This window comes from Stegostoma tigrinum, chromosome 27 (genome assembly GCF_030684315.1).
Source record: "Stegostoma tigrinum isolate sSteTig4 chromosome 27, sSteTig4.hap1, whole genome shotgun sequence".
NCBI classification, from domain to species: domain Eukaryota; kingdom Metazoa; phylum Chordata; class Chondrichthyes; order Orectolobiformes; family Stegostomatidae; genus Stegostoma; species Stegostoma tigrinum.
This window is the reverse complement of record NC_081380.1, coordinates 36,609,504-36,624,378: the sequence shown is the minus strand read 5'-3', so window position 1 is coordinate 36,624,378 and position 14,875 is coordinate 36,609,504. Positions and strand designations below refer to the sequence as shown.

At 42.2% G+C, this 14,875-nt stretch overlaps 1 protein-coding gene across 2 annotated transcripts in view; it reads left to right on the top strand.

Moving 5' to 3' along the window:
* The window catches only part of sgsm2 (small G protein signaling modulator 2), a 209,223-nt gene that overhangs the window by 136,596 nt on the left and 57,752 nt on the right, over positions 1-14,875 (top strand). For both annotated transcript variants that reach the window (XM_048557494.2, XM_048557492.2), the window contains exons 3-5: positions 2,972-3,134; positions 9,032-9,190; positions 14,062-14,129. In XM_048557494.2, coding sequence (XP_048413451.1) covers positions 2,972-3,134; positions 9,032-9,190; positions 14,062-14,129 — 390 coding nt within the window. The remainder of the gene's footprint in view (positions 1-2,971; positions 3,135-9,031; positions 9,191-14,061; positions 14,130-14,875) is intronic.

The window sequence follows — 14,875 nt, the reverse complement described above, 5'->3', positions numbered from 1 at the left end:
TAGAGTCGCTTTCAAACCCAGATTTTACTTAGTAGCATTTCAATTTCGCCAAACATTTTGATTTGAACTCAGTGTGTTAGACTAGACCTTCGGTGGGGTGCGGGGGGGGGGGCTTTTGTTATGGCATTGTAGAGCCTCTACCTCTACCTCTGAACCAGGAGATATAGGTTGAAGTCCCGCTTGCTTTGGAGGTGTATAATAACATCTCTGAAAAGGTTGATTAGAAAATATCTAGATTTGGATTACAAGTCCAGTAACATCATAACTCCTTCACTCCCCACCACGCGAAAGCATCTTCAGGAAAACATCTATTCTCTTTTCGTAAGTTTTTGAATGAACATGTTGGATAGGATGATAACATCATCAGTATTGGCCATCTGGAAGGTGTTCGAGAGGTTTACTGGAAAGGATGATGGTTTGATGAATCTAGAGTTGTTTGCTTTAAAATGGGGAAGTCCAAGAGGGAGGTTTGATAGTGGTGTGAGGTAGAAGAAGCAAAGAGAAATTTGCCAGTGGCAGACCAGAAGGTACAGAGGTAACATGAGGAAAATCATATTTTACACAATCGTTAGGACTTGGGATATAATACTTGATAAGGTGTGAATACAAATTCAGTCATGGTTTTCAAAGGGGAGTTGTATGTCTGAAGAAAAATCTTGCTAGGATGTGGGAAAAGACTAGATCGGTGGGACCAAGTGGGTTATTGTACAGAAGAACTGGCACAGATTGGATGGGCTGAATGGTTTCCTTCTAGGATTTGTACTATTATTTTATTCATTTAAATGAATTTTCTTTTTGAAACTATACTAGGAAGCCACAAGCATACCTTTTAAAGGTTGCCTCATGATATCCCCAAAATGTTGTCATAATGATTTTTTTAATATATTTACGAATTAACTTGGTCAGAAATGTTATCACATAACTCTCGAGCAGATGGGATTTGAACCCTGGTCTGGCTTGGAGGTAGGGACACTACCACTACACCACAAGTACCCTCCCCAGATTTTCTACAATGATTAAACAAAGAGATGTTTCAGACATGTGCTGAAATAACATCAACTCCATTAACCAGTAATTGTCCACTCCTTCAAACCTCTGGGATTGTACTGTGAAGTATTTGAGGTGATAGAATGTTGCTGTTCATATCTATTGTTGTACACAAAGAGCCATATCAATATTCTGTGTACCCAGAGGAAATTATGGGTAAATCAGTAGAGTCCTTTTAATATTAAATATAATTATCTTGCCAATGAAACTTTTTGAGCATGATACCTCAGAAAATAACACAACATGGTGATCTCAGCTTCCGGGAAGCACCAAGCATGTCTCAATCACACCTTTGACATTTCAAACATCAAACAATATAAAGGAATTGGCTCTGTTTCTAAATGCTTTTCCAGAAAGAATCATTCTGGAATATGAAAAGCATAGGGAAGCTTGATGTTGTTTTTAATGTAGTGCCATTTAAGATAATTGCATAACATTTTCTACGGTCCACATTTCTTAATGATATTTAGAAACACTTCAGCAAGTGAACCGAATAGCAAAAAGAGCTCTATCTGCGAATTCTCTAGAGTTAATTCCGTCCTTCCTTTTGTGGAAAAGGAAAGATTTGTGAAGATTATATTTTCCGACCCTCTCTTTAATATATTTTTCCCAGTGGATGCTTGATCTTCCATTGCAGAAGTCCTGAAGAAAGAATGAAAGCAAAACTAGAAATTGGACCTTGAAACAAAAATGGAAAGTGGTGTAAAAGCTCAGCAGCTCTGGTAATGTCTGTGGTGAGAGCAGTAGAGTTAGCGCTTCATTTCCAATATGACTCATTCCATTCTGAAGAAGGGTCATACTGGGCTTAGTATTAACTTTGTTTCTCCCTCCATGCTGGCAGACATATCAACACGAACACAAGCTATGGGTAATTCTGTCTTTCAACAGAGGGATTTAAGGACTGTTGCTTTAAGGCTATAAGGGTCACTGCAAAATTCCTTCAAAAAGTTTCACATCCATTCAATGAACTAATGCTGAGTTTTCAGTAGTGTGCTATGTTCATAATTATTGCTAAGCACCCCTAAAGGCCCTGTAAACCTCTGTGTGTGTGAAATGTCCAATTTCTTCATTATGATTTTAATGAGTTCTAATCTTTTTAAAGTTTGTTTGATAGTTTAGCTTGTACTTTTATTGTGTGTATATCCTATTCATTCATTCTGCCCTCAATTCAATTTTAATTAAAGCAAACATTTGGTATTTTATTCCCTGGCTTGCTATTATTAGGAAACGGCAATCTGATTGGTTGCTTATCTCAGTTAATGGACATGACTGTTGGCAACTGCCAGCAGGTTCGCCTTGACTTGGCAAGAGACTTAAAAACTGACATCATGAAAAAGAAAACCCACACTTGAGAAGGAAAGAAAATGGCTTGTTATTTGGAGTGTAAATTGATGCACGAGTCAGAATATCTCCACCCTCTGTCACCTCAGAATGAGACTTGGTCATCTTTCTTCTTGCATCCTATAATTTTGCATCTCCCCTCCCCTACCCCAGAGATGGGTCACAGTTTCAGGAGCAATTGTGTTATGATTGCACCAAATAATAGTTAGATTTTGTGGAACACCACTACATTTTTACAGCAGAACTGTACTTCGATATATTAATGTGGTACGCTATTCGTATGAAACAGTGCACCATCTGCCTCGCAGGAGCAATACTATGCAAGACCTTACATGTGGTAACAATGACCTGGATTTTTCAATTTGAAGCAAGGACCTTCAAAGAATCTGCTAAATAAATTCACTGCCTTCTGGGGCATTCCCTCTGAGCACAGGAAATCTAACAAATGAAAGTTTCTGGAAATATATTTAACTTATTGGAAACAAAAGGAAGAAAATATTCTCTTTCTTGACAAAGTAACCTCTTCGATTATGAATTTTAAAGCTTCTCTGGATGACTAACGCCTCCTTTCTTCCTCTTCTAGCTGTCGTGGAGGCATGCCTGCTCTACATGCTGAAGCGCCGAGCTGCTGGATTTCTGCGGAGTGACAAAGTAGCTGCACTTTTTACAAAAATTGGCAAAGCCTATCAAGTAGCTGGAGATTTGTGCAAGAAAGTTCAAGAATTACTGCAACAGGTGGATAGCAAGTAAGTGGATCTGTATGATTAAGTGTGATCACATACAAAGACCCATCTCAGTTTGGATTCCAAGGAGACACTGCAGGAAAGGCGTTTTGCCGAAGTCGAATTTAGTTTCACTAATTGAATCATCCAAATATTATATCATCAGGTGGGGGAAATAGGAAGATAGCATGTTTACATGGTTTAAATTGCTATGTGATGTGAATAAAGACCATCTGAGAGTATCAGCAATTATCCTTGAGAGGTCAGTGTTGTAAGGAATGTTGCCACTGGAATGAAGATCGACGTAAGTCACTTGGACTCTAACCTTGGTTTTATCCATCTTACTGCAGTATTCCCACACAATATGTGCAGAAATAATATCCCCTCACTTTATTCATTTTCACCTAATTATAATTTAATAACAAAAAATTATGCCAAATTTGCAAATAAAAATATAATTTAAATGAGTTGAAGCTTTAAATATTAAATTTTAGATTGTTGTTCTGAAATTTTTTGTTTAATTATCTGTGATATCTGTCAGCATCTTGCACAATTCTCTCAATATAGCTGGATGCAATAAGTAATTTTATTATTTCCTCTTATCAAAGCATTGTGCCATGGGAAAGTATAACACTTATTAATCCATACTAATCTTTGTGTAATCGTGGACAGTGACCATTGTCTGTCCATCACTCCTCACAGAGAACATCACAGCAAGACTTGTCCACCTGTGTATCTGAGGTCCGTGCAGACCATGTCCAGCAGGAAGCACTGGGTAGCAATCAGGAATAGAACATAGGAACAGGACTAGATCATTTCAGCCCCTCGAGATGTGCTTATTAACTCCTTCCACCTGTTTCGGCGTCATATCCTTTTATACACTTGTCTAGCAAAAACCTATTAATAGCACTCATAGAACATAGAACATTACAGCACAGTACAGGCCCTTCGGCCCTCGATGTTGTGCCGACCTGTCATACCAATCTCAAGCCCATCTAACCTACACTATTCCATGTACGTCCATATGCTTGTCCAATGACAACTTAAATGACCCTAAAGTTGGCGAATCTACTACCGTTGCAGGCAAAGCATTCCATTCCCTTACTACGCTCTGAGTAAAGAAACTACCTCTGACATCTGTCCTGTATCTTTCACCCCTCAAATTTAAAGCTATGCCCCCTCGTGCTCGCCGTCACCATCCTAGGAAAAAGGCTCTCCCTATTCACCCTATCTAGCCCTCTGATTATTTTATATGTTTCAATTAAGTCACCTCTCAACCTTCTTCTCTGTAATGAAAACAGCCTCAAGTCCCTCAGCCTTTCCTCGTAAGACCTTCCCTCCATACCAGGCAACATCCTAGTAAATCTCCTCTGCACCCTTTGCAAAGCTTCCACATCCTTCATATAATGCGGTGACCAGAACTGTACACAATACTCCAAGAGCAGACGCACCAGAGTTTTGTACAGCTTCACCATAACCTCTTGGTTCCGGAACTCAATCCCTCTATTACTAAAAGCTAAAATACTGTACGCCTTCTTAACAGCCCTGTCCACCTGGGTGACAACTTTCAAGGATCTGTGTACATGGACACCGAGATCTCTCTGCTCATCTACACTGCTAAGAATCTTACCATTAGCCCAGTACTTTGCCTTCCGGTTACTCCTACCAAAGTGCATCACCTCACACTTATCTGCATTAAACTCCATTTGCCACCTCTCAGCCCAGCTGTGCAGCTTATCTATGTCTCTCTGCAACCTACAGCATCCTTCGTCACTATCCCACTATCCACAACTCCACTGACCTTAGTGTCGTCTGCAAATTTACTAACCCATCCTTCTACGCCCTCATCCAAGTCATTTATAAAAATGGCAAACAGCAGTGGACCCAACACCGACCCTTGCGGTACACCTCTAGTAACTGGTCTCCAGGATGAACATTTCCCATCAACTACCACCCTCTGTCTTCTTTCAGCAAGCCAATTTCCGATCCAAACTGCTATATCTCCCACAATCCCATTCCTCCACATTTTGTACAATAGCCTATTGTGGGGAACCTTATCGAATGCCTTGCTGAAATCCATATACACCACATCAACCGGTTTACTCTCATCTACCTGTCTGGTCACCTTCTCGAAGAACTCAATAAGTTTTGTGAGGCACGACCTTCCCTTCACAAAACCGTGCTGAATATCCCGAATCAATTTAGTCTTTTCTAGATGATTATAAATCCTATCCCTTATAACCTTTTCCAACACTTTACCAACAACTGAGATAAGGCTCACTGGCCTATAATTACCAGGGTTGTCTCTACTCCCCTTCTTGAACAGGGGAACCACATTTGCTATCCTCCAGTCATCTGGCGCTATTCCTGTAGACAATGACGAGTTAAAGATCAATGCCAAAGGCTCGGCAATCTCCTCCCTGGCTTCCCAGAGGATCCGAGGATAAATCCCATCCAGCCCAGGGGACTTATCTATCTTCACTTTCTGAAGGATTTCTAATACCTCTTCTGTGTGAACCTCAATCCCACCTAGTCTAGTAGCCTGTATCTCAGTATTCTCCTCGGCAACATTGTCGTATTCTGTAGTGAATACTGTTGAAAAATATTCATTTTAGCGCTTCCCCTATCTCATCTGACTCCACACACAACTTACCACTACTATCCTTGATTGGGCCTAATCTTACTTTCGTCATTCTTTTATTCCTTAAATACCAATAGAAAGCCTTAGGGTTTACCCTGATCCTATCCGCCAACAACTTCTCATGTCTCCTCCTGGCTCTTCTGAGCTCTCTCTTTAGGTCTTTCCGGGCTACCTTGTAGCCCTCAAGTGCCCTGACTGAGCCTTCACATCTCATCCTAACATAAGCCTTCTTCTTCCTCTTGACCAGAGGTTCCACCTCCTTCATAAACCACGACTCCGGCGCTCTACAGCTTCCTCCCTGCCTGACAGGTACATACTTATCTAGGACACACAGGAGCTTTTCCTTGAATAAGCTCCACATTTCTAATGTGCCCATTCCCTGCAGTTTCCTTCCCCATTCTATGCTCCCTAAATCTTGCCTAATCTCATCGTAATTGCCTTTCCCCCAGCTATAACTCTTGCCCAGTGGCATACATCTATCCCTTTCCATCACTAAAGTAAACATAACAGAATTGTGATAGCTGTCACCAAAGTGCTCACCTACTTCCAAATCTAACACCTGGCCAGGCTCATTACCCAGTACCAAATCTAATGTGGCTTCGCCCCTTGTTGGCCTATCTACATACTGTGTCAGGAAGCCCTCCTGCACACTCTGGACAAAAACTGGCCCATCTATAGTACTCGAACTATAGTGTTCCCAGTCAATATCTGGAAAGTTGAAGTCCCCCATGACAACTACCCTGTCTCTCTTACTCCTATTGAGAATCATCTTTGCTATCCTTTCCTCTACATCTCTGGAACTATTCGGAGGCCTATAGAAAACTCCCAACAGGGTGACCTCTACTTTCCTGTTTCTAACCTCAGCCCTTACTACCTCAGTTGACGAGTCCCCAAACAACCTTTCTGCAACTGTAATACTGTCCTTGACCAACAATGCCACACCTCCACCCCCCTTTACCATCTTCTCTGTTCTTACTGAAACATCTAAATCCCGGAACCTGCAACAACCATTCCTGTCCCTGCTCTATCCATGTCTCCGAAATGGCCACAACATCGAACTCCCAGGTACCAACCCATGCTGCAAGTTCACCCACCTTATTCCGGATGCTCCTGGCATTGAAGTAGACATACTTCAATCCAACTTCTTGCTTGCTGGTGCCATCTTGCTTCCCTGAAACTTTACTTCGGACCACCCTACTCTCAACATTTTCTACAGTCGAACTACAATTTTGGTGCCCATCCCCCTGCTGAATTAGTTTAAACCCACCCGAACAGCCTTAGCAAATTTCCCCCCCAGGATATCGGTACCCCTTTGGTTCAGGTGAAGACCATCTTGTTTGTAGAGGTCCCACCTACCCCAGAAACAGCCCCAGTTATCCAAGAATCCAAAACCCACCCTCCTGCACCATCCCTGTAGCCACATGTTCAACTCCTCTCTCTCCCTATTCCTCGCCTCACTAGCACGTGGCATGGGCAACAAACCAGAGACAACAACTCTGTTCGTCCTAGCTCTCAGCTTCCATCCTAGCTCCCTGAATTTCTGCCTTAAATCCCCGTCTCTCTTCCTACCTATGTCGTTGGTGCCAATGTGGACCATGACTTGGGGCTGCTCCCCCTCCCCCTTAAGGATCCCAAAAACATGATCAGAGACATCACGCACCCTGGCTCCTGGGAGGCAACACACCAACCGTGAGTCTCTCTTGTCCCCACAGAACCTCCTATCTGTCCCCCTAACTATGGAGTCCCCAATGACTAATGCTCTGCTCCTCTTGCCCCTTCCCTTCTGAGCAGCAGGGACAGACTCTGTGCCAGAGACCTGTGCCCCACTGCTTTCCCCTGGTAAGTCCCCCCCCCCAACAGTATCCAAAATGGTATACTTATTGTTGAGGGGAATGGCCACAGGGGATCCCTGCACTGCCTGCCGGTTCCCTTTCCGTCCCCTGACCGTAACCCATCTGCCTTTTTCCTGTACTTGAGGAGTGACTGCCTCCCTGTAACTCCTCTCAATAACCCCCTCTGCCTCCCGAATGATCCAAAGTTCATCCAGCTCCAGTTCCCTAACGCGGTTTTCAAGGAGCTGGAGTTGGGTGCCCTTCCCGCAAATGTAGTCAGCAGGGACACTAGTGGTGACCCTTACCTCCCACATTCTGCAGGAGGAACTTACTGAATTTTAGGGAGCAAGTTCCATGTCTCTATCACCCCTTGCATGAAGTTCTTCCTAATCTTTCTCTGGAAGACCTTGGCTCTAATTTAAAGGTTGTGCTCTCTTATCCTATAGGGTGCCCACAAATTCCCTTCTATCAGTTCTTTGGAAAATCTTAAGATCTCAGTTAAGTCATGCCCTTGCTTTTTGCATTCCAAAGATTTCAAACTTAACGTTTGTACTGTCTCCTCTTAATCCAACCCTTAATAGGTCTGATAACATTCTGCTGAATTTATGCTACAATCCATCTCAGGTCAATGTAATTTCCTGAGTTACAATACCTTGGACTGTGCATAGTATTCTCTATATGATCTAACCTGAATTTTGTAAAGCAGTAGGAAAATTTCTTTCTTGTGATTGACTTTACAGTTAGAGTTAGACTGTCATTCCATTAGCCTTCCTAATTGTTTTGTATCTTTGACATTCCTCTTTCATCAACCACAGCCATGAGTCGCAAATTGTAACCTGTTCACTTCTAACCCAACTGAGAATAGTTGATCAGTTATGTTGGGATCGGGTAAGTCAGGTATTTCTGGTGTGTAGGACTCACTTGCCCATCACAAGAGTTTGAATCAACCAATTTGTCAGAGACGAAATATTACAGCGTACTGCACTTGTCCAATGGTCGGTTGGTGAGAGTGCTCCTTGTTAAATAGTTATAACCAACATCCAGCTCAAAAAGCATCAGTACAAATCCCTCATGCACTTACAGAATGACGCATACAGTGTTTTACATTACTGAGGAATGCTCTCTCTACACAGTAAACGATGGACTAATCACATTAAACTGAACAAATAAGGAGGGCTATCACCTGGCTTTAAGGATGTTTGTTTGTGAAATAAATAACTGGAAAATAGTGATAAACTACAAGATTTGAAATGAGGTATTCATACGAAGATTGTATAAATTTAGGTTCATGTAAATAGGATGCAATTTGGACTGATCTATGTATGTACCTAAGCCACTCAAAAATTGTAATATATTCAAAAAGTGTGGTAATACTCAGAGCAATTTATTTTATGTGAATATACTGAGTGATTCCTTTCAAACTCTTACATGTGCATTTCTATTGGCAGGAAAAACCATTCGAATGATCAGGACTCTCTAAAGAGGCAGGGATCAGTATCCAAGAGCCCAGTTCTTACACCTCAAGCTATCAAACACATTTGGGTCCGCACAGCCTTGTTTGAGAAGGTCTTGGATAAAATTGTTCAATACATTGTTGATAACTCTAGGTAAGATTCTAATGGGTGGTGGGCAGATGTCCAATATATTTGTTCATCTCAGACTGACCATTACTGGAGCCATCACCTAGAGCTGATGCAGAAAAATTGGTCCCTGAAACAGCATTAATATGGGATCAGGAGGATGCCATTCGGCATCAGGAATATTTTTCTTCCTTACAACTGGATCATCCTTGATCTGTCCCTCAGTCATATTTACCCAACTTTGACTCATTTAAAACTGTGATTCTTTTCCACTGTACATAAGATTTGATGATTAAATTTGATTAGACGCAAATGGAATTGAGATTAGTCTCAAATTTTCATGAGAATTGAGCTTGGTTTTCTTTGCTTCAGCCAGCTAAAGCTTAATTAAGTGTTAACTGATTTTTGCAAACTCAGTGTTCCTGATCCACCAGATTAAATTGCTACCTGACTTTGATTATCCAAGCGAAGACTTGCATTTAGCTTCAGAGTAAAAGGTCAAGTGTATTGGAAGTGGACAGAGTTGCGATGTTGGCATTTAATTTCAACAATACGCTGCTTCCAGATGGTCTACGCCAGCCTTCCAAGAACATCCAACCAGACCCACTCTCTTCCTGTCCCTGTAATCCCACATTTCCCATGGCTAACCCACTTAGCCTGCACATCCCTGGATGCTATGGGTAACTTTACCATGGCTAATCCACCTAAACTGCACATCTTTGGACGATGGAAGGAAACCAGAGCACCTGGAGAAATACACACAGGCACGGGAGAACATCACACAGGCAGTCACGCAAGGCTGAGATTGAACCAGGGTCCCTGATGCAGTGAGGCCGTGTGGCGCTTTTCCACTGTGCCATCTTTATTTTGATATGTTGAAGCCATAATCTATACGGTAGAAAGGAAAGATGCAGTCTCCAAATATCCAGGAAACCTTTCATTCTCTAATCAAGGTTCCATGTTCGTCCATGTTGAATCATCACCAAATTATTGCATTTTTTGAGGGTTTTAAAGACAAAAGAATTTAGCGTTAATTAAAACAAAAAAAATTTCTGAAGGTAATTTCTTTTTATATTAAACTTGCCAGGGGTTAACTGGATTGGAATGTATCGAGGTATTTAAATGTCAGAAATGTGAATATAATGTTTCTTGGTTTATAAGTGTGTAAAGTGCTTTTTGGGTTTGTAGATCAGTATTGGGCCTCTTTACCTGTGTTAGGTGAAAACCTATTCTTTTTGTGTTTTTGGTTTTTTGAGAAAGGTGTACTCCACACCTTTCACCACCTCTGGTAAGCCTACAGGTGGGTCCTAAGAGTGGCACAGCCTGTATGCACATTGATATTCCCTGCCTCCCTTTGGAAAAACCTTGTGTTTCTCTCAATGCTTCCCTACAAAAGTGCAGATAAAATCAGGAAGCCAGTATGTGGACAGTCTTGGACATTCCTTCCTATCCCCCAGCTTGACCCTCAAAAATTCTTGGGAACACAAGCACAAATTGAGGGGGGGGGGTGGAAATGAAATTTGCCTTTCTTGTGATTCTGTTCTGATGAGTCAAATACCTTTCTTCTTTCAGTGAAAATTATCTATCTACAAGAGGTAAAGGTAAAGTTGCTATAGTTCCAGAGGATCAAACAGCTGTGCTGTCATAGAGAGAGATGATTGGTTTAACCTTAGAGTCACCACACCTCAGGCAAGGGACAAGGTTGGGAAGGTGGAACCTTGACGGTGCCCTCATGTCAGTCAAGGCAGCGTAACTCTAGCCTAGTTCCCAGTCTGTTCTTGCAGAATTTTTTCAACCACCACCAGGTTACTTCTTTTTTTCTCTCCCTTTTCCAAAATGTTGCAAGAAAGGTCATTTATCGCATGGAAACATTTTGTAAAGATTATTAGTCCAATTATGAGACAATGCACAATCATCATTGTGGGGAGGCAATAGCCTAGTGGTATTATCGCGGGACTGTTAATCCAGAGACTAGGATAATGTTGTGGGGTCCCGGGTTCGAATCCTGCCATGGCAGCTGGTGGAATTTGAATTCATTAAGTATTTGGAATTAGGGCTCTTTTATAAACTGTGAATCCATTGTTGATCGTCAGAAAAATCCATTTGGTTCACTAATGTCCTTTAGGGAAGGAAACTGCCATCCTTACCTGGTCTGGCCTACATGTGACTCCAGACCACAGCAATATGTTTGACTCTGAGCTGCCCTCTGGGCAATTAGAGATGGGCAATAAATGCTGCCTAGCCAGAAATGCCCTCGCTCTGTGACTGAATAAAGAAAAAGAAAATCCTGCATAGAATTTCTTTTGTGTCTGAAGGTTAAGAATAGTCAAATTATGTGCTAATAACCTGCAGTCATTTTGATTTTATTTGCTTCTTTTGTGCCTATCTTGGGTCTACGCCTTCCCACTGTGTCCCAGATCATTAGGCTAACCAGCTGTGCTGCTCCAATTACTTACCAATGCTGGTGGTACCAGCCTTGGGAAGATGGATTAAATTATTTGGATTAGTTGCCCAAGGATATGCCTAGTTTCTGTCTCTTCACTACTCAGCTGGATCTCATGTGGAAGACATGGCTGGAGGTCATTGCCAAGTCAAGAAAGTCACTGAACACTGCCTATTTGGGAACAAGTAACCCATCGCATAAAGATGTCTCTGCTTATATAAACAGAAAGAAACTCTCAAATCTTGTGACAAACAGAAAAAGATCACTGGTGAAATTTTCAGCAGAATCCTTCCAAACCATGTAAAGCAATATCTTGACCAGGATCTGCTGCCAAGGAGTCGATGTGCTTTCAGAAAAGTCCAAGAAATCATTGACATGAAGCATGTTTGTTAACTGACCAAGACCTTTGACACAGTCAGTTTTGAGAACCTTTGGAAAGTAATGGAGAAACTCAGACACCTTGCGAATTCATCACAACGATTGACAGTTTCATGACACCATGCCAATGTTCCTAGACAATAGTCAGTCTTCTCATTCATTTCCCTTCAACAATGGAACAATGGAGTTAAACAGGACTACATGCTGGCACCATTCCTCTTCATGCATTTCTTCATTAATGCCTTCTGATCCTGACATCCAAATCAAGTTTTGCTGCCCAATCAAAAGGGTTCCAGGAAAAATCTAACATCCCCAAAGACATACTTCAGAATTTCCTGTTTGCCAATTTCGGCCCATATCTGTTGATTCAGATTTGGACATGCAATGTGGCAGGACCTGTTGTTTCATCTGTAGAGAACATGGATGTTATGAAGCTTAAAGAAAACTGAAATAATGTAGTGGTTGTTCCAGGAAAGCCCCACATGAAGCTTCAAGTTTCCAGTTCGTGACCACAACCTGTCAACAGTAGATATGTTCACTTGGCAGCCAACTCGCTCAAGGAGCTTACATTGATGGTGAGACATGTAGAAGAACTGTCAAAATGATTGTAGCCTTCAGGAGAATTTTAACATTGGTTTGAGGGTTGAAGGGGAGGAGATCTGCCTCCAAACTGATTTGAGTGCAACCAATCTATCCATCTACTGTATACATCAGGTTTGGACAGTGACCAGCATCTTGCTAAGAAGCCCAATCATTCTGAATTGATCTACTACTGGAAGCTACTGAAGATCAGGTGGTAGGACAACCACTGAGGTGTTTACCTGAGCTGGTATACCAAACAGCCATACCATACTTAGACTGTCACAAGTGAATTGTAGTCAGTGTGCCTGAGATGTGCGAGAATAAAAACCAGAGTTAAACTTCTGTGGAGTGCTTGAAATTGAGGGACACTTTCATGGAAGGTAAAAGAAGCTCTACAATAATATAAAAGATTTCATATGAGAATTTTAATATTGATTCTAATTCCTGGGTGAATCTTACTCAGGATTGGCTGTACCTGGAACAGCCAACTAAAAAATACATTACACCTGTCTCATAAGCAAGCGCCCTAGAGACAGAGAGAGAGACAATGCATTGAGAGAGAATCCTGAGACAGCAACTCATCCAATACCAAATGGCTGTGGTATTCTATCCTATTTGCAGTAGAACCTGCCCAGCCTCACCAAATCACCTGTGTATCTACTGGAACCCTGACAAACACCTCAGGTAATGAATATAGGCATGTTTATCTTGAACAGCAAACAAGAAGCTGAGATTGAATTTAAAACCACAGACCTACATCCTCGATGTCATGAACCAGTGCACCATTAAAGTTAATGATGCAGTGAATTGGATTTCAATGTGTGGACAGCCATTCATTTCCATCTATGTTGTTATGCTTCACCTCATTTATTTGTATGTTTTTGAACATTTTGGCGTAGAATTTCTGTTGCATTTTCCTTGTGGCATAGTGCACGCAAAGCCTGTGTCAGTGATGATATAGTAGTTAGGAGACTCCCTAATTGACAAGGGGGCCTACATAAGAATGGCATTGAACCAGTTGCCTACACTAATTGCACCCTTGTGTCTGTTTAATGAGACTGGTCGAAAAATTTGTTGACAGTTGTCAAACCAGCCCTCTTTAAGTACACTGCGCACCCCTCCACCCACCCCCATTCCTGAGGTCATGTTGCCAGAGGTAAGTTCAAGCATTTTTATTTAATTGAATGTTGAGTCAAGAAGAGCACTCTTCAGCTCTCACTCTGAGCAGCTTGACTGCCATCCCAGTCAAATCGCTTCACTCTTTACCCTCTGCAGCCAGTGAACTGTCTTCAGTACAATGACATGCAGGTAGCTTGCCAGTTCCAGTTGGTATTGCCATTTGATATGATCGTGCCATGAGCAATTGATGATGCCAGCAATGTGTGCTGCATTGGGACTGGGTCTCCAGCTCATTTCTAGGTCTTTCTGTCTTGAATGCAGCACTGCTTGAATTTCTCAGATATAAATACTTTCATTATCATTCTATTCTTTTCAGCAAATACTATGAAAAACAGGCTTTAATGTCTGATCCAGTCTGTGGACCGATTCTAGCTTCTCTGCTCGGTAAGCATTCTGAATTAATGTTCAAATCATTATCACACATGAAAACCTGGGGCAACACAGTGTGGAGCTGGAGGAACACAGCAGTCCAGGAAAGTTGATGTTTTGGATCAGGACCCTTCTTCAGAAATGGGGAGGGGGAAGGGAGCTCAGAAATAAATAGAGAGAGGAGGTGTGAGGATGGGGAAGGTAGGTGGGATGGTAATAGGTGAGTGCAGGTGGCGATTGGTCAGTGGGATGGGTGGGGTGGATAGGTGGGAGAGAAGATAGACATTGTGTCAGGTCAAGGACGTGGGAAGAAGAGGGAAGGTTGGTTATGGGTGAGGCTGGGGATGAGGCGATTTTAAAACTGGTGAATTCCATGTTTAGGCCATCGGGCTGTAGGCTCCTGAGGTGGAATGTGAGGTGTTGTTCCTCCAATTTGTGGGTAGTGTCATTGTGACACTGGAGGAGATCCAGGATGGACATGTCACTCTGGAGGGAGAGTTAAAATAGTTGGCAACCAGAAGGTATTGTCATTTGTCGTGTACAGAGAGCAGATGTTCTACGAAACGGTCTCCGAGTCTATGCTTGGTCTCACCGATGTAGAGGATACCACATTGGGAGCAGCAGATACAGTAGACTAAGTTGACAGATGTACAGATGAACCCCTGCCCGATGTGGAAGGTTTGTTTTGGGCCTTGATTGAAGGTGAGCGGCAAGGTGTAGGGTAGGTGTAACACTTCCTGTGATTGCAGGGCAAGGTGCCG